The sequence below is a fragment of the Saccoglossus kowalevskii genome, chromosome 5 (assembly GCF_978046115.1).
Source record: "Saccoglossus kowalevskii chromosome 5, keSacKowa6.1, whole genome shotgun sequence".
Lineage (NCBI taxonomy): Eukaryota > Metazoa > Hemichordata > Enteropneusta > Harrimaniidae > Saccoglossus > Saccoglossus kowalevskii.
This window is the reverse complement of record NC_140645.1, coordinates 9,045,123-9,064,624: the sequence shown is the minus strand read 5'-3', so window position 1 is coordinate 9,064,624 and position 19,502 is coordinate 9,045,123. Positions and strand designations below refer to the sequence as shown.

The window sequence follows — 19,502 nt, the reverse complement described above, 5'->3', positions numbered from 1 at the left end:
ATGCATATTGTGAACTTTCATTGTTTCATCAAACAAAAACTTGTGTGTGCTGCAAGAACAGTGTTTTCATGTCATAAAAAATCATAGTCCAATGTATTTGTTCTTGCTCATATTACATCTTTAATAATTGATGACACATTCTCACGTAATATGTATATATAAACAAATTACGATGTATGCAAATATTTGAATGTTTTTAGCTCTTTTATGGATTAGTGATTTCATGATTGGCTTGTGCTTGCCATTATGATGTGATGCACTGGATCAACTATAAATCTGATGTTAGTGGAGTTTTCTTAACAGTACGTTTATACATTTCTGTTCCAGATCTCAACAAACGTTACAGTCAGTTGAAACAGTGGATAAAAGAAGGAAAAGTACCATCTCAGAAACGTACAGAATCTCAGGGTGCTCATGGTGAATTGACCTCAGTATGGTTGGGTGGTTTATGCAATCCATCAGCTCTAGTTACAGCTCTAAGACAAGAAATGGCTGTGCTCTCCGAGTGTTTACTGTCTGAGGTAAGAAGATTGGTGGCTCAGCTATCAAGTGTGGTTTTTAGAGCTGGCATATGTGCTTAGACTTCATAGCCTGGAATGTCCACAGTCATGGAAAAAGTTGATAAATTACTATAGTCCTCATGTGCTCTACAGTACAATAATATGAGGTTATTACGAAGATACCTCAAAGTATGCACAAAGACAATACAGCGGTGCACAGTAGAGGTTGATGCGATGGCATACTGTCTGAGTGCATACTTTGAGATACTAGTATACTCGTAATAACCTTATTATTATACATCTTTTCCTTTCAAGGATACATCATGGAAATGCCAAAATCCAAAACGTTTAGAACAGAATCAGCAAACTTCTTTGTATGGAGTCAGGTCAAACCCTGGTGGCAGCCACATTTGTTTTTAGCTCTGCTGTCGACTTATCGGAGCTTATCATATGAGTGATTGTTCGTCAGTGTCCAACGTCCGTCGTCTGTGTCAATGTTTTACTTTTTCGACTTCTTCTTGAAAACTACAAGCCTGAATGTTTTGATACTTGGTACTTTGTTCATTTCATGATCATATCTTCAATTCTCTAATTTTGGTGAATATTTTTGTCATTTTTGGTAAAAAGTGATATTTTCTTCTTGTTAAAAACCACAATCATTTATGGTGAAAAATGATATTTTTGAATTCTTGTTGAAAACAGCAAGTCCCATTGCATTGATACTATGCATATTGTTCATTTTCTAATGATATCTTCTGTTCTTTAATTGAAATGTGCAATGCTAACAGCAGAACTATCTCAGCCGACAGGCTGCTTGTTATTATTAGAGGATGCTTACGCGCGTAATCATTCCATATTTGGAATTCACATTTCCTCATATGGTAAGATGTAAATACCCTGTAAAATACCGCAAAATTACGGTCTGCTGTAACCTATTGTGTTATGGTGACAGATGTATATTAATAGACATTATTATAAATTGAAAAATTGTCAAGAAATGTTATTTTACCTGACATGCTGCAAACCTTGATTGTGTTTTGTTCATCATCTTTAAAATTAAATATTAATGTTAAATTTGTTATTCTTTTGCGTAGGTTATCTTGGAATGTGATGTATCCATGTCCATGGATAAAAACACTTTTGAAATCAAACATGAAGGTGGTATGTACCTCCAAGAACTCTATCTACAAGGTGCATTATGGGATATGGAGAACAAGTGCCTTGCACCTCCAGAGTAAGTCACATTACTTTATTTTATCTATTATAAGGCGTTTATTAGCTCTTTGAATGACCATCAACTTTTTTCACATCTCACTGAATAGTTTTATGTAACATCTGTGCATATTAATTATGTAATTTGCATATCAACTCTTTGAATGCCAAAGTCAACTTTTGATACCTTTCACAATAGTTTTATGTAACATCTGTGCATATTAATTATGCAATTTGCATATCAACTCTTTAAATGCCAATCAACTTTTGATACCTTTCACAATAGTTTTATGTAACATCTGTGCATATTAATTATGTAATTTGCATATCAACTTTGTGAATGACAAAGTCAACTTTTATCACATTTCACAGAATAGTTTTATGTAACATCTGTGTATATTAATTATGTAATTTGCATATCAACTCTTCGAATGCCAAAGTCAACTTTTGATACCTTTCACAATAGTTTTATGTAACATCTGTGCATATTATGTAATTTGCATATCAACTTTTTGAATGCCAAAGTTAACTTTTGATACCTTTCACAATAGTTTTATGTAACATCTGTGCATATTATGTAATTTGCATATCAACTCTTTAAATGCCAAAGTTAACTTTTGATATTTTTCACAATAGTTTTATGTAACATCTGTGCATATTATGTAATTTGCATATCAACTTTTTGAATGCCAAAGTCAACTTTTGAGGCTTTTTAGGGCTATATATATTTATTAATCTTTGAAACCATCTCATCTTGTGGGAAGTGGGTAGCAGCTGAAGAAGCATCAGGACTGAACACACACAGACAGACACAACAATCACTTCCCTACCAGGTGCAGATTTACTTCTGGGTGTTGAGAAGCACATTACAGTTACTAATTTTCAGTGTTACTTGTTTTCCAGAATTGAGATGAACTTGATGCCAAGTGTGTACGTACGACCAGTTCTGAAAAGCAGCATGGCAGAGTCACAGCAGTCTGAGGAGGGTGCATCTCTCTATGAATGCCCAGTGTACATAAATAAAGCTAGACAAGTTACAGCATTTACATTACATCTGAAATGTCCATATCCTGTTGAGCAGTGGACGCTGGCTGGCACAGCTATACTCCTAGATCCCGGTAAGTATCAGTAGTTAAGTCTATCAGAGAAATGTTCCTAGTAATGCATTTATCTATTTAAATGCCTATCGTATTTCTGATCGGTTACTGTGGTTTGGTGAGGCCGCTTTCTGTGTCTGTTTTGCAGTGGTAATTCACTTTGTGATGTTTGTGAGTTCAAATTGTGTGTTGCATATCAGTATTTTTGTAATGTGCTTGTATTTTCTATGTCTAGCAATTATTAGAAGCCATTGTGAAAATGTCTGAAAGTATGCACAAATGAAAGCATACCATAAGTGTGTCATTTACAACCAATGTGTGTATATTAATTCGCTGGTTATCAAATGCTTAGTCAAAACCATAAATTGGAAATGCCCATTCATTTGTATTATTCACTCAGATTTTCTGCTGATGTTACATACAAATCTTGGCGACTGTGATCCATTTTTAAAGATCAACCATACTATTGTAACGTGTACTAGCAATTTCAGTAGAATTGGAAACAATTCAGAATGTAATGTTCGATTCTTGGTTTTTATAGGTGCACCTGAAGAAAGCATCAAGAAATCCAAAGGCTTCACAGCGATAAAACGGGAAATGGCCATGGTGGAAGATGATGTGAGTGAACGAGTTGCATCGTCTCTTGGATCTAAGAAATCAGGAACTGACAATGCCTCAGAACAATCCAGGGCATCTAGAAGATCAGCACGCTCACTGAGATCGCATTTATCCGACCAGGCACACCAGAAGGCATCAGAAAAGGCAAAGTACGACTCAACTTGGTCCGTGAGGTCAGAGAATCTGGAGAAAGAGAGATATAGTTACTCTATGTTTGATTACCGAGCTCCTACTCTACGTGAGAAGCGACTTGAAGATAGGCAAAAACGCAGGCAAGACATGCTTGAGCATCAAGATGATGCAGGAGAAGGGAGACAAATGGATGATATTTCTGACAGATCATCATTAAGTTATAATGATAATAATAGTAAGATGCGAAGCAAAGAGACTATAAATGAAGAAGGTGACTATGGAACTATGTCAGAAAGTGGTAAAGAAGATGAACACTCATTACACAGTTACCGATCTGACAAATCAAAGGGTTCTCAGAAGAAAGCTGAAGAAGATAGTAAATCACTGCTTAGTGCAAGGTCTGACCGGTCTGACTATTCTCGAACCAGCAGTGGACATCAAAGTTTCAAGTCACACAGGGAGGATCGATTATCTGCACACAGTAGAATATCTAAACGAAGTGATAAATCTCGAGAATCGTTCTTCACTGATAATTCAGATAAGAAATCTGTAAAGTCCCTTAAGCATGGGCATAAAAGGTCACCAAGATCTCCATATTTGAAGAACCAAGATACAAAGTCAGTGAAATCAAAGGATGATGAAGATAAAAAGTCACAGAGATCTTTGAAAAGTAAGGATGAAGACTGGAAATCCGTCATTTCCATGAAGGATGAAGATAAAAAATCACAGAAATCGGTCAAAATTGAGGATCGTGAAGATAAAATATCGCAGAAATCTTTCAAGGACAAAGGTGTTGATTCTGAGTCAGTTGGAGGTGGAAGAAAGTCATCTGCAGGAAGTAGAAAATCAGTAGCTAGTAGAAAGTCTTCAGCCTCAAGTAAACAGTCATCAATAAGTAGAAAGTCTTCAGCCTCTAACAGAAGTTTTTCAAAAGATTCTGATGATACAGAGTCTGATAGATCCCATTCTCCTGATAGTATCAAAGAAGACAAAAAAACAATGGATTCTTCTGATGATAACAAATCAGCCAATGGCGATTTGAACAGAACAGACGATGAGGATTTTAGTACAGCATCTGAAGTCCATAACAAGAAGGTTACATCTACTGACGATGATGAATTTGATTTTGATGATCAGCCAAAAAGTAAAGAAGACCCAGCATATTAATAGCAGTTTTGTATCCTTCCTTATTATGGTTCAATAGGAGATTTAATTCCATGTTGGAAAAACATACAAATGTTGTGATATAATTTACAGAAAAACTTTAATGAACTGCATTTGTAACATCCTTCCATTTGTAGAACAGTACAGAATGAATTGAACAATAGATTTCCGTTTGATTTTGAATTGTGCCAATATAACTTGACTTCAAAGTCCTTCTCTCTTCTAATGTACCCAAATAACCTGGTGGATTTTTTCACTTACGTAGTTATGATTTCATGAATCATTTTTTGTGATCTTCTCTGTGGTTCAATGAAAGCATGCCTGTATACAACCAATGATTAACTTGCAAATTCGCAATAGCAGTCAACAAAATAGAGAATCAGTAATTATTGTATTGTAAACAGGGATGCTTCATACAAAATATCCAAATGTGGCGATGGTTCTTAGACGACTAGAACTGAAATGAGGATACGTGTGATAATCACAGAACCTCCCAAGACTAATTTATTCAGATGCATTTCCTTCTGATAGCACGCTATTTATTATACAAGCGTGATAGAGAATACTTCTCGAATATTGGAGATACAGGAAGCAGAATTTAAGCAATCCACTGATCCATTATGCCCAGATTGTCCAGGTAACTTTAAAACACGTTTTGAATCATGCCATGCCAAATCTAACAAATAGAGCTCCATATAATATTTGAAAATCTCCAAATTAGAAAGGAAAGTTTTGAAAATAAATATGAAATGTAAAATTGTATAATAGATTTTTCCGTCCAGTCATTTGGTTAACTGATAGTTAACTTAATATTAAAGAATAAAACACATTACGTCCATATCAACATAATTTCATTCCACAAGTTAATTTCCTTATATAATGTACAGTTGAACTTAATAACCCATATGTATATAATACATTTTCAAGAAATATTTTTGCTATTTGATGCATACAAAAAAGCAAAAAATATACATTTTTGTAGCAAGTAATGAAAAAATTGTGTAATTTTATTTCAAGATTTGTAAATTGATGTTTTGTAAAACATAATGTGTGTTTAATGATATTTTATTAAAAATATTGTTTTCCGTATAAATGTTATGTTTTCAATTCGTACTCAATGTATCCATATGGTGCTAAGCCAATACTGCATTAAGTATTATACACCTAAAACTTTATGGGGTACAATGACCACACTACAGGTCCAGGGAACTAAATGCAAATCACATTATGGGAACGTGTCGCCCTTTGGGTTCGTAATTTTTGCTGTTTGGTCTTGAATGGGGTATAGATTTGCTTGCCTTTAGGTCCAATATCAGGTTTGCCTGATGGGGATGGGGTCTGTTTTTTTGTGTGTTTTTTAATTTGCATCTGTTTTAGTACTTTTGTTGATGAGTCCGAGTGAGTCAACCTATAACTGAATGAATTTAGTGACAAATGTGGTCTCTGGTGGGATATACAAATCACTATTTGGTCTATAATGGGGTATGTTTTTGAGGTGAAAATGGTCTGTGATGGGGTTTGGGGTTTTACTTCCCGACCGCATACCCCTACCAAACTGAAAGGGAAGTGAACCACCCCCCCCCCCTTAGTTTGTAGTAAACATCGGATGTAGGATCTGGTCGTTCTTAATCCTGATTGCCGATGTACACTACCTCAAAATTAGCCCTGCGCACATGGCTGTGTAGGGGTGATATTTACATTGGGCTTCTTACGCCACCCCAACACATTGTGTATTGGGTAGCAGATAAGGTCCCGATGAATAGGAGCGCCTCCACATTCACAGAGCTACCTCAAAATATACGTGGTCAAATGATTAGGCAAATTCCATGTATGCTATATACTACTAATTAAGATATGTAGTGGTTGGTCTGCCTGATCTGATTTTGGCGGAAATAAAATGTTGATTCCTTCTTTGGGGGAATTTGCGTAATTCCATCGAATGTGGAATGTTAGCAAACAATGGTTGTCAACATTAACGTTTTTACGGCAGTGTCTTTTTTCGGGAATAACTAAATCTATGGGTATCAACTTGCACTTGCATCATATTTTCGTTAGGCCAGAACAAGGCCACTCAATCACAATTTCCAAAGCAATCGTTATTGATAATAATACTAAGATGTGTATAATACATGAAGCGTATCCGTGACGTAACTTGATGTTTGGGTCGTCATTCAAAATTTAGCTATAAAATGTAGTCGCCAGTCAATAATAAAAAAAATGCTTTTTTTAAAAAAATGTTCTAACGACCACACAACCAAACTGAGTTGGCTTTTTATAACGTCACAGAAGCGACAAAGGCACCACTATTTGGAAAGATTTATAAAGGTTGCTATTCACATTGTTTTGATTGTACGTGGTAAAAACGGATGTGAGCCGAATGGATGTACAGTAATAAAACTTCGTTGGTATGTCCTCCAATGAATAGTGTGTTATTCATATTCAGGGCCGTGTTAAACAGAATGTTACGCCAATGACTAAATGTCGCAAAATGTCCTGGGAAATGTTTTCAGGAATGCTGAACTGGTATTTATACAATAACTATAAATTTCGAATTTACAACTAGCGCCGAAATGCCATGCTTTGACATCACTTAGTTTTAGCTCTTAGTACACAGAATAAAATTCCACAACAATTCACTAATAAATAACAAACAGGTACGGTCACAACGACACGACGTAGAACAGTTGTTTGAGTATTATTGCATGCAGTATTTTACGCTACCACGTTACTGCTGATAGTTCTACGCATAAGATGTGACAGTACAGCCCGGAGACTCTGATGTCACTACCTGTGGTGAGCTTCGAAATACTTATAGCCTCTGTGCATTTGGGGGGTTTTCGTTGTACTAAACTATTAAAACCGGTGTCGTGCAAAAAATCTTTCGTACGCTAAACATTCCGGGTGAGGTCATTGCACGTGTTAAAGCGCGGTAGTCGTCGCGCAGCGCGTGTTCGAATTTCATGTAAATAAACAATGTATTTTACAGATGTTGTATACGTCGTTATGAGTCCCATATTGAACAGGACGCGGCACGACGACTGCCGCCCTTTAAATAAAGTTGGTACGTATATTTCGAATGTAGTTTCGGTCACACACACACGTTTTATAGATAGCCCGCTGCAAGTACAGCGTAATTTTATATATATATATAAGTAGTTTTCGAAAAGACAGTAATATATTTTTTTACAAAATATGACAAATATATTCGCTAATAATAAAGAATTGAGGAGGACACAAAAGTGACAGAAGTTCACCCATGGTACCTACATAAGTATCAAAGCAATCGGTGACAGTTTTTAATATTATTTTTAACTAAACATGAATTATATTTGCTAAAAATATGAGAATAGTTGATAATATCCCAAAACGAACATATATCTGACAGAGGTTAACCCAAGATACCGGTACCAAGATATATACAAAGTATCATATCAATTGAGTCGTCAAAATGGCAGTTTTGACAAAAAATGGCCTAAAATACTCACAAAAATACAATTTTGACACAAAATCGGAGAGAGAACCGCCCAAGGTACTTGTATACCAAACAATTCATCAAAACACTCAATAATGCTATTATACATCTGTTTTCAAAGTCACAAATACAAACCTGGTTTAATTAAAACAATATGATTGTACTTTATATGGATAAATACCAATCATCATGGTGGCTGGTGGCAAGTTAAGATGTTTAACTTCGTATTTTTACAAATATACACGTTGTTCGAGTCCAACCTGCCCCTCCAGTGCTCCTCCCTCATTTTAATTAGTAGCGTTCACGCTACTGAAGTACGAATTCCATACGTTTGCATATCGGATAGACCCAAATGCGTTCACGCACGGGCGAAACAGTGGTTAGCTCGGGCTAAGGAATGCGCAAACTTGTTAAGAATATACAAAACTCTTAAGTTATTTTAACTAGAATTACTCAGTACAGTAACTAGGAAGGTTAGTTGTTAGTTCTACAGTAGTAAGACAATACCAAAGCTAATGCAGTATGCGCAGATTATAGAATAACCTTAAAGTGCCTGTGCAATGCCCACCCACACGCTTCCCATTTTAGATCTGTGCAGTCACATCGTCAGTTATTTTTTTCTTGAGAAAAACAGCTCTATAGATGTGCTCGTGTGTATTGTCATATTGGAAATAGCATACCGAAATTAATAGATATGAATATAATGATAAATCTTCCAATCGAACATTGAATACAATGGCGTTTGAGGCACTTCGCTAAGCGTTCACACACACTTCTTTAGCCCGTGCTAGGGATCTGGACCAAGTACCGCTGAACGTTCACTCGTTTTTTAGCACGGCCTATGGTATTTCACCTCTTAGCCCGTGCTAAAGAGCTGTGCTTGAACGCTGCTATTGTATATACTCCTCTTCAGGGTGTGTATATTTATTTGGAGTGACATATACAACTACATGAGGGGACTTAGGAAACTTTTTCCCAACTTCCATTTTCCTTGTGTTGTATTTCAGTAACTCGTAAGCCAGTGGCGGATCCAGAGGGAGGGGCATGCCCCCCCCAAAAAAAAAAAAAAACCGCATGACGATTCATATCATCTGGATTACGCATAGCTTCTCTGCGACTTACGCTCCGTATATCCATGGAGGTAATATTACCTCCATGGTACTAGTATACCTTAAGCGAAGCTTGTCCCCCCCCCCCCATACATTTTGCTGGAACCGCCACTGTCGTAAGCGATGATTTTATTTTCTCGGTAGTCAAATTGACTCATCTCACACTCATCGTTGTGAAAAGACTTTTTAGACTGTGCAACAAAGCTCACAAACCAGATTTGCGTATTTAATACGACTACGTAAATTGACGTTTGTTCATACTGTAGTTAGGCCCGGGGCAAGTGTTTATTGGAAGTGTGGCTATTCTAATGAGTGTTGTTAATCACTTGACATGGCCTATGTTTACAGAAACTCTTAATTTATTTACATTCATAGGCATCAAAGGGTATAACGGATCAGTCAGCCTTGCTTCCATAGAACACAGACCTGAGCTACGTAGGCATTCCGTGGTGATTATCGTGCCAAGATTTAAGTTGATAAGAAAATTGATTTCCACACAAATTACTGTATTGTTCTAACAATTCAATATTTTAGCAAATAAAAGCGTGCTTTTTGATCTAGACAAGATGACATGTTTATGTTGGGTAGAAAATAGATCCTGTAATTTACCTATTTGTAATTTTATCAACAACCTCGTTCGTATGAAACCAATACAAAAAACACACAAAAAACACATAAAAAAACATTGCCTCGGCGATGAAATGGACGCTGACGTGCCGTTTTTCTTGAAAGTTAATAATAATAATACAATCGTGGTATAGATTACATCCTTGAAAACACGGGCATCAATCAGATAAGAACGGTTATGGTCGTGAGGTCACTCAGTATTGTACGCAGACTCTGTTCAATAACACTTCGTAAACAACAAACAAACACTGTCGCAGCGACCCAGTGTTAACCAGTTGCTTAAGTATGGTTTCACGCAATTCCCTTTACGCTACGATACTGCTTGTAGTTATTGGAGGCACGGTTCGAGGCGATGTACCAGCAGAGTCCGGAGACCTCGCCGTCGGCACCTGCAGCGGTATCAATGTGCCCTTGTGTGTGGATTTGAAGTACAACTCGACTAGATTTCCAAATATTCTCGACCAACAGAGCCAGGAAGCAGCAGGTCTACAGGTCCACCAATTCTATCCCCTTGTTAAAGTAGTATGCTCGCCGTATTTGAAGACATTCCTTTGTGCTGTATTCGTGCCCAGGTGTGTAGAGAACCAGTCAACGTTACCACCGTGTTACGATTTTTGTGAGAAGGCCAAGGATGGTTGCGAGATACTGATGAACCGATTTGGGTTCCAGTGGCCGGACTATTTGAATTGTGATAAGTTTCCACGTCGCCTGGATAACAACTCGAGTGTGGCAAATTGCTACGATGACAGTAAGTACACCAATTATTGTATGATGACGGGATTGAGAATATCTATGCTGCTCTTGTCATATACGGATCACAGTTTTTGATTCCTCGTAATGTCCATGAAAAATCTCATAATCCAGCACTTCAAAGGGAGCACACCATAATACATTGCTGAAAACATCACTAAAAAGTGTTGTTGAAATACCCAAAAAGGTAAATGGCTCGCTCACAAACCACTTCATAAACAAATTCTTGGTCCTGGGTATCAATTACATTTATCTGTATTTATAATGAATTGGTAACGTCCATTTTGTATTTTGGCTTTCTGAAAAGTAATAAGGGTCTGAATGCCCGATCGAGAGGGACTCTGGCCCGAGCTAAGCGTCCACGCACACTTTGTTAGCCCTTGCTAAGGATATGCTTACCGGAGACTCATCCGTACTAATGCCCCTGTCCACCGGAAATGCTCCGATTATCTACACCTTCAGTTCGAAGGTCACTTGTACATGTACAACAAACCTCTGTAACGCAAATTCAGCGGCACTGTACGGTATTTACACATAAAAGTATATCATGAGCTCACCCTGATAATGCCCTGATGAACACGATATACAATCAACTTATGTATGTTATCAGCTCTGTTATGTCAGGATGTACCACTGTTTCTGATAGGGTACTTGCGTCAACTTTCTGAGGGACGAATATCTCTAGCGATATCTTTTTCCTATGTTGTATACAACAACACATGTAAAAACATTTTATGTCGACACTAGTAGCTTCGCTCGAGTTGCTTTCGCAGTGAATATGGCTTTGTTGCAAGAATTGTTCCTTTCATCCGGGTTGAAAATTAATGTTTAACAAGTGGTGTTAATCTGCCAATACCATCCTTATGGGCAGTTAATTTGTCCTTATAATTTGTGCAGTTGCTTTGTCAGGTGTTCCTAAATAAGACCCATGCTTTGATATTGTCCCCTAGTTTCTCACATGATCGAGAAATATTTGACCATTAATAGAATGGACTTTGCATCATGCATTCTTGTCAAATTGCTTAGTGACATAATACATGCATAAGCAGTGATCTTATTTGTGTTGCAGAAGAATAGTTGAATACTGTTTATTGAAATTAATAATCCCTAAAACAATTTTCCAATATAGATTAGAAATTATAGTTTGAAACATATGTATAATTACTTCTCAGCATTGAAATAAATAAATCTCTATGTATGTGTATACGATAGTGATTTGTTCACAATTTTATAAACCGGCTTGGCAATTTTTAACTAATCCAAAATCACTCTCGATAATTTTGTTTACTTTGAATATGTACTATGGTTGCATTTGAGGTTTTTTATCATTTAAACAAAAATCACTGACATTTATTTCGTAGTTACATTTTCATGTATATCTTCATAGTATCTTTTGCTTACTGACTTGACTCACTTTGTACTTGCCAGTTTTCAGTATTTATTCTGTGTTCTCCAGAATAAATATCGGATTATTCGGAAACATAAGATTGTGAATGTAAATTTCGTTCATTAATGTTGTATGATGACGCTACCTTCAGATCCTACCTGTTATTCAGAGTCCCATGTTGATTATGCCCCGGAATTGTATCTCAAATGTAAATATTCGTTTTATATTTTAAGTCTAACCGTACCGGAAGTGAGAATTTCTTACTACTCCAAATATCCAAACATATTTTACTATACGGTAATAACTAAATGCGAACCCGCGCAGTGTGACGACTGGGCGCTTTAACAAATCGCGCCCTCTAGTGACGAAGTGCTTTTTGACGTAAACGGACCATTCAAAACGGCGGTATTTTTGTTATCGGTAATCGTTCATCAATGAAGATTATGCTTTTTTTGGATATTACTATATTCTAGACGACGAACAACTACTCAGCTATACACAATGGTCAATTTGAACGGCATTGCTTTCAACCCTATACGTCATTTTGACGTCACAGAAGCACTCGGTCGCTAGAGGGTGTGGCTTATAGGGGACTCAACTATATAAAAAAACTCGTTTATTCAAATGCTATATTGTTTTTGCTACAGGTCCAGATGCACCATCACATATCACATTGTCGGCCCTTGAGCCATGGGGTGCAACCGTCGAGGTCAAAGAATCTATGAGTTATGAAACAATACAAGAAATCACCGGATACGTCATCCGAATATTTGGGAAAAACCGAGAGTTGGAATTTGAAATGGGTAAGTAAAGTATACTTACATGTATTGTTAAATTCATGTCTGGAAATGTTTCCGAGAAAAACGACAATGGGAACAACAGTGCATTTCTTGGTCGTGCTCCTACAAAACAAAATTCCACCACGAAAGCGTGCTCGGAAGCGAATTCAAAATTACGATTATACAACAGTGAAAATAAAGCATGAGGCAGATGGACATAACGTATGCCCAATATTTCAGTGAATGTATATTTGTTATTATTATTATTTTCTCTTTATAGGAAACACATTTCACATGTCGGGGCTCTTTCCCAATGAAAAGTACTCAGTGCAGATTGCCGGCAAGAATTCCTATGGACTTGGATGGTTTTCAGAACGCTATCATTTCACAACTCCATTGCCAGGTATGTACTGCGAAATACGGCACGGTGCGGTCAAAGTTCAGTTTGTCTGTCAGTTGACAGCAACTTTATTCGCGTTATCCGCTGACCATTTGCGAGGTTCTGAGTGCGGGTGATATTTTGTCCGGTTACATGATCAGTAAATTTTAGACGCATTCAATGTTATATTATGACGCGCTCAGTCATCTGCGCTTGCGCAGTCTCTCAGTCATGATAAACGGACTGGTGATCGTGTTTACGAAAAATCTTACTCGTTTAGGTTTTGCTCGTGTGCACAGTGATTGGTTGGCAAGAACCAGTCGTTCGCATCTGAACATAAAGTAATGGCGTTATTTGCTGTATGTTGTTAGTAAATATGGATGTTATCGCATCCAGTGTTCATCAGTGAAACACATCTTTTATCAGAGGTTGACATGGTGGTTAGCAAAAATGCAGACAAACATTAACTAAGCAAATAGTGATGTAATTCCTAATTTTCGAGTTGTTAGTTTTCTACGGAATTCCGCTAGAGGGCGCATCCAAAATACCCGGATGACGAGCCTGAGTGGGGTTGTTTTTATTGATGTTCTGTATTCTTACATGCGTAAATCAATAGATTGGAAAAACATAAAAGTTCCAGAACTCCGCAAATTTGCTTCAGGGTCGTGGTATAACTTGTAGCAATGTTCGTAAAGCTAAACTTTTTGAACTTGTTGAGTTAGCAAAGGAGTTAAATGTTCGCCAAGAGTCAAACAATTCGTCGTCGTACTGTAATACAGTAAGTCGACGATAGCTCTGGTAGATCCGTGTAACGTAAAAACTTGGCAAAAAACCTTCATACTTTGCCTTTGTTTGAAATAGCTGATATGTTCGCATATTTGTTGCATCGAAGTGACTGGACAACAGCCAGACTGAAAGAATATCGACTTGATAATGGTTATTTACTTTCCGTAAAGCTTCATCATGTGCAGAATACATAATTTATTTTCACTATGGCAGAGTGTATTCGGCAATGATCCATGAAGGAAAATCCTTACTAGTTTCTGGTGTTTGTAACTGTGTAGTGTGAGTTTGATTTAATTTGATCCACCAGGCGATCAGCAGATGCAGTTATCATAAATGGACACACGTTTTTTCCTTCCGTATTTATTTTAACTTCAACTTCGAAACAAATGCCATCATAAGGATTCTGAACAAGAAGATCGATGTGGGAATCGGCAACGAGCGAAATTTCCATCAAATCCGGCTCAATGTTTTTGTTTGCGCTCGTCTCGGGAAGCTGACAGAGTCTTCATTTTTCAATCGATGTATAACTGCGGTTGAAAGACGGCTGTCTCCAGTTATTGAACTAAAAAAATACTGGCGCAGGATGGAAAATGCCGTGAACAAACCCAGGAATATAGTTTGGCGTCCACTCAGGTTCCCGACGACGCATTCGAATCCACTGGCGTTGAGTATATTGCTTACAGCAGACGCCACTCAAATTTCAACCCCACCACGAACGTTGAACGGACTGTCATCCGGGGAGTTTGAGAACGCCCTCTATCGAATTTCGTGAGAAAAATAGTAACTCGGAAATTAGGAATTGACAGATGTCAAGGAATCTTTCTTCAGTAAGAATTACACGAGTGTCTGCGAACGAGGCTGTATCCAATTGTGGATTCGATGACGTACTTGTACAAATAAATGCCACGTGACACTGAAACCTGTAAATAAGCTATTACATTTTTGGTTCATAGTTTTCATTCGCCGTGTAGTAGTTTGAGATGTAAGTCTAACTTGAACAAACTTGACTTAAAATCATGTTCCAATGAATTGCGATGCTATAAAAGTATTTATGGTGTAAAATGTGCTTATGGTTTATTCTCTTTCTTCATGTTTTTATCCTATCTTTGAAACCCAGAAAGGTCGGGGGCACCAACTATAACCAGTTCTGATCACGAGAACACTGACATGAGCTCAACTTTCATCGTATCGTGGACACCGCCGAAAACGACGCAGCAGCCTATATTGAAGTACTCTCTACGCATCAGAAAGGTATGTACTCTCGCGAGCAGTGTTATTCTCAAATCACGTACATCAGTGTCACATGACTATATTCTCCGAGGGCTGTACTATCATTTGTTTTTAATTTTACCCATTTTTTGTGTGAATATAAGCATATCTTCATTTTCTAACAAAACATCATTGCAAATTGGCCATGTTAAATCTTTGACGTCACAGGTAGGCGGTGATTGGTCTGAAGTGGTCGTCGTGTCACCCAATACACGTACATACGAGTACAAAGGACTGGAGGAAGACACGGAGTATGACATAGAAATATGGTCTTCTGATGAATTTCAAGATGGTCGATCCTCAACTATTTCTTTCACAACTAAAGCAAATGAGAACGGTTGGTAACTTTGTCGATAATAAACAAAAAATAAGAAATGAAACTAACGTTGACTTGAGTCCTAACAGGTGTGAAAGAATGTTTCCTCTATTCTCATACGCCTAAGTGGGCATATATTCTCGACGTTATATGTCTCCTAAGTTATAAAAAACAAAGAATTCTATTGACTGATGACCTTTATTACCATTGCCTAAGTGGCCTTATATGCTCGACGTTATATATCCCCTATCTAAGTACTGTTTTCCAGGTTAGCGATACCCATTGCCCGCGAACAACGTTTATTACTGTCGTCTAGGTGGGCTTCTATGTTCGACCTTATAGCCTTGACATTGCCGGATCCAGCAAAATTTATTGGGGGGGGGGGGGGCAAGCTTCGCTTAAAATTACGGAGCGAAAATCGCAGAGAAGCTATGCGTAATCCAGATGATATAAATCGTCATGCATTGGGGGGGTGCCCTCCTGTCCCCCTCTCTGGATCCGCCACTGAGCCTTGACAATATATAGTTGTTCTATTGTAGCGGAAAACGACGTCTCAAAGGGCAAGAACTTGAATAGCACATCGTCTGAAGTGAAAGTAGTGTTCAAACTACCGTATTTTGTGTCGGGGGAATATACATGCTACGCAGAAGATGAAAGCAACTCTTTAAAATTCAAAGTTCCCGAAACAGGTAACGATCTAATCTTGAGCAAAAGCATGAACCATGTCATGTTGCTAAGTTCATAACAGTACGTTGGCATCTTTATGATTTGTTTCTCAATTTCTTCGTTATTTTGGACCGTATTTGCTCAGGTATTTGTTAAAACATAATATGGAAAAAATAGTGTTAATAATAATCTCACTGTCGGTATTGTATTTGCAAGCAGGAGAACAGGAAGGTTCTTGTAAAAAAGAAATTCTCCCTCGAAGATACGATATCTCCGACACTGGTCATCGAGCTATGTTTCATGGATGGGCCGACGTTCAGGGGCAGGGCGCCACCAACGACTACTGCAGGTAAGTGAAATAATTCGGGGCGTATTCACTGGTTTCCGGCTTTCCTATGTGAGCTTCAAGAAGGATGTGGCTTGCTGTTCCATGACATTCAACTCAATTTCGTTCTAATGACATTTTTGAAATTCTTCGTCACGGTTTTTTTTATAAACGTTACCTATGTGTCAAATAGTACCAATTAAACTAAATGAACTTCTACTAATTTAAACATTAAATATTGCCGCGTAATTATAACCAACTTTCTCTAGAATTATGAATAATGTTAAGAACACACAGACATGAGTTCCATTGTTCCTACAGATTTGTGCAGGGCAAACATGGCCGATTGTACCTGACATGCGCACTTGCTGGGACTGAGGGTGACAATGAGTATAACTACTCAACTAAAGACGACGTTCGATTTGACCCAGGTCACTATCAAACATGGTATATGAAGGACGAGAATGGTGACGGTAGAGACGATTACTGCAGGTAATATTTAAAATAACTGACTAGTATATTGTTGTTTCCATAAAGTTGTTTTATTTGCTCTTACAATACAAGTTAGAGTGCACTCAGACAACTAATACATTTTAAATTGTATTTAAAATAAACTGTATAAGTTGTCTGAGGAGTGCACATACGTAAGCGGCCGTCCCTCAGCAAATAATTTAGCCCAGGCATTTTCCGCGTCAAAATTGCGAAACTGTCTATGTTTACGCAATCTGGGAAGTCCGAATTACTGAACGAAGTACAGGACGACGAAGCTGAAATATCCAAGAACCAACACATATCAAAAATGATATCTTAAAAGTGAATATTAGTGGTATTTTTTAAGTCTGAGAATTTGTTACTACTCTAAACATCTAAACATATTTTAGCATAAGGCAGTAACTAACATCTATGTTTTCTGAGAATAAACTATAAGCACTGTCGTGCAGCCGTTATAACTATACTACGACTGCATTGAATTTACCAGTGGGCGTTCTAAAATGTTCAATGTCATGTATTTTCAGAAAATTGATCTTGATAAAAATTTAGAATTTTGACTGAAAATTAGCCAGCCAATGAGATTGTTTTAATTTCAACAAATCAGCTCGTTTATCTTTTCGCCAATCATGTACAAAGCCATATCTATTGCAACCAGTCATGTACATGACCAATATTTATTTTAAGTATACAAGTAGGAGACGAAACTTCTCTTCTTCAGTTCTTTCAATAAAGTAATCTGTTACAGTCCATACGCGGTTTATTCTTACATTCCTGAACCTAAACCTACTCTTCTTAACAATTCCCATATGTATTGAAGTACCGACAACTCCCGAATTTAACGGCAATTTAAACTACACGTATTCACAACAATAGTTTGAATGGGTCGGGAATCGCGACAATTTTGGTACAAACCAGTTAAATCATTATCACTTGATGGTTAAAGCACATACCCCCCTGGAGTTATGATGTATTTGTTTGTGAACCCTATAGATGAAATCTAGATCGGCACTATCCCAGGGAAAAGTAGTTGTCACGGTTGTGCCGCTAAACGCCCTCTTTAGGCGAGCTTTGCAGTGAAACCCAACTTGCGGATGCTGAATTAAAGATGAAAACAAACTGTTTATAATGCCAAATGAATGACTAGAAATATTTAGTAATCATTTTTTATATTTTCAAATTTAACAGATGTGTCGGCGACAAACCGAACACGTACGTCTCGTGCGTAGAAGCGTCGACAGACGGATTCGTTACTAATGTCGACAAAGAATTCCGACCATCCTATTCACCGTCGCCATGCCACGATACTCTGGTCAACCCCTGCATTGGTTACGTTATACATCCTGACGAATCAGCAACTCCATAATACATTTGTCAGAAGAAAAAAAAATAATTAGAACTAGATTATGGCGTTATTGTTATTGTGACAGCCTTATTAAACTATGATATATTTTTAATTCAATGACTATTACATATTTTAATATTAAACTTAAAAATGTACTCTCTTCTTATTATTTCTAATTCTGTTTTTAATTTAGAAGCCGATAGTTGCCATGTAGCACATGTTGACCCTTCATTTAAATAATGTATTTTATTCAAGTCTTATACGTCACAATGACCACCACCTTTTTTAATTAATCTCGGGCAATTTTTTTAACGGCTGTAAACGTTAAAGTGTTGCTGTTGCAATAAATAATTTTATCATTATTTGTTCATAACCTTGTTAATCTTTTTCACTAGTCACGTTATTTTGTTATGAGATAAAGCTATAACAAAAGATAATTTTATTTACCTTCGAATAGAATAATGATGTGGAATCCATCTATTTGTTTAACAATTTACAAACTGAATATCATGGTACTGATTGTATGCCAAATTTATAATGATTACTTTAACACTGGTCAAGATTTCCTTGAAATCCTACTTATATTCAAGAGCAGAGAAGAATTAAAATTCCCTCGTGAATAAACTCTTGTTTATAAGCAGGCTTTCCGTATTCACTTGCACATTGATGAACCGTAAAATACTTTATTTTAGCTGGAATTCTCGCTGAAAAGATTTTTGTATTTTTAGTGAACATTAGAGGAAAATGTATATTCGCTGGATTTTAATGTTACTGATTCATTCCTTCACCGAAAATAAATTCTAAGCGGAAGTAATGTATTTTACAGTATACACATATAGACCATTTAACGGGACATGGGTGCAGAAATACACCTACTTTGTCATGGCGGAAATACAAACGTCTCAGTTTTCTGATAGTCGATAGAAGAGAATCTAATTTTTGTGACGCCGATTGGTACACCCGGACGAACAATATAACGCGTGCAAGTTTACGTTACACCCCAAAACGGCATGCGTGCGCATACGGAAGGCCGTATTTTCGACTTCTGGGAAAGTGGTCCATATGCCGTGTGCCCAAAGC

The 19,502-nt window shown here is 37.2% G+C and overlaps 2 protein-coding genes across 3 annotated transcripts in view; both read left to right on the top strand.

Moving 5' to 3' along the window:
* The window catches only part of LOC100369469 (dynein beta chain, ciliary-like), a 49,675-nt gene extending 43,859 nt beyond the window's left edge, over window positions 1-5,816 (top strand). Inside the window, exons 44-47 of the mRNA XM_085499116.1 lie at window positions 328-521; window positions 1,595-1,734; window positions 2,616-2,830; window positions 3,351-5,816. Coding sequence (XP_085355242.1) covers window positions 328-521; window positions 1,595-1,734; window positions 2,616-2,830; window positions 3,351-4,726 — 1,925 coding nt within the window. The 3' untranslated portion in view covers window positions 4,727-5,816. The remainder of the gene's footprint in view (window positions 1-327; window positions 522-1,594; window positions 1,735-2,615; window positions 2,831-3,350) is intronic.
* Window positions 5,817-10,181: 4,365 nt separating this feature from the next.
* On the top strand, window positions 10,182-18,804 carry LOC100369768 (uncharacterized). 2 transcript variants are annotated; one of them, XM_002734941.4, is made up of 9 exons: window positions 10,182-10,679; window positions 12,716-12,871; window positions 13,128-13,250; window positions 15,130-15,263; window positions 15,450-15,618; window positions 16,137-16,286; window positions 16,483-16,612; window positions 16,910-17,080; window positions 18,266-18,804. In XM_002734941.4, the coding sequence occupies exons 1-9, from the start codon at window positions 10,217-10,219 to the stop codon at window positions 18,441-18,443; spliced, it is 1,674 nt and encodes a 557-aa protein (XP_002734987.3). In that variant the 5' UTR covers window positions 10,182-10,216; the 3' UTR covers window positions 18,444-18,804. The 2 variants fall into 2 exon arrangements, with proteins under 2 accessions (XP_002734987.3, XP_085355646.1); XM_085499520.1 differs by having other exon boundaries at window positions 16,480-16,612.
* The last annotated feature ends 698 nt before the right edge of the window (window positions 18,805-19,502 follow it).

Excerpts from the sequence above, each read along its gene's own strand:
- LOC100369768 (XM_085499520.1), top strand. The coding sequence starts at position 10,217 with ATGGTTTCACGCAATTCCCTTTACGCTACGATACTGCTTGTAGTTATT. Across the intron at positions 10,680-12,715 it reads GGCAAATTGCTACGATGACA|GTCCAGATGCACCATCACAT; the intron begins GTAAGTACACCA and ends TTTTTGCTACAG. Across the intron at positions 12,872-13,127 it reads AGAGTTGGAATTTGAAATGG|GAAACACATTTCACATGTCG; the intron begins GTAAGTAAAGTA and ends TTCTCTTTATAG.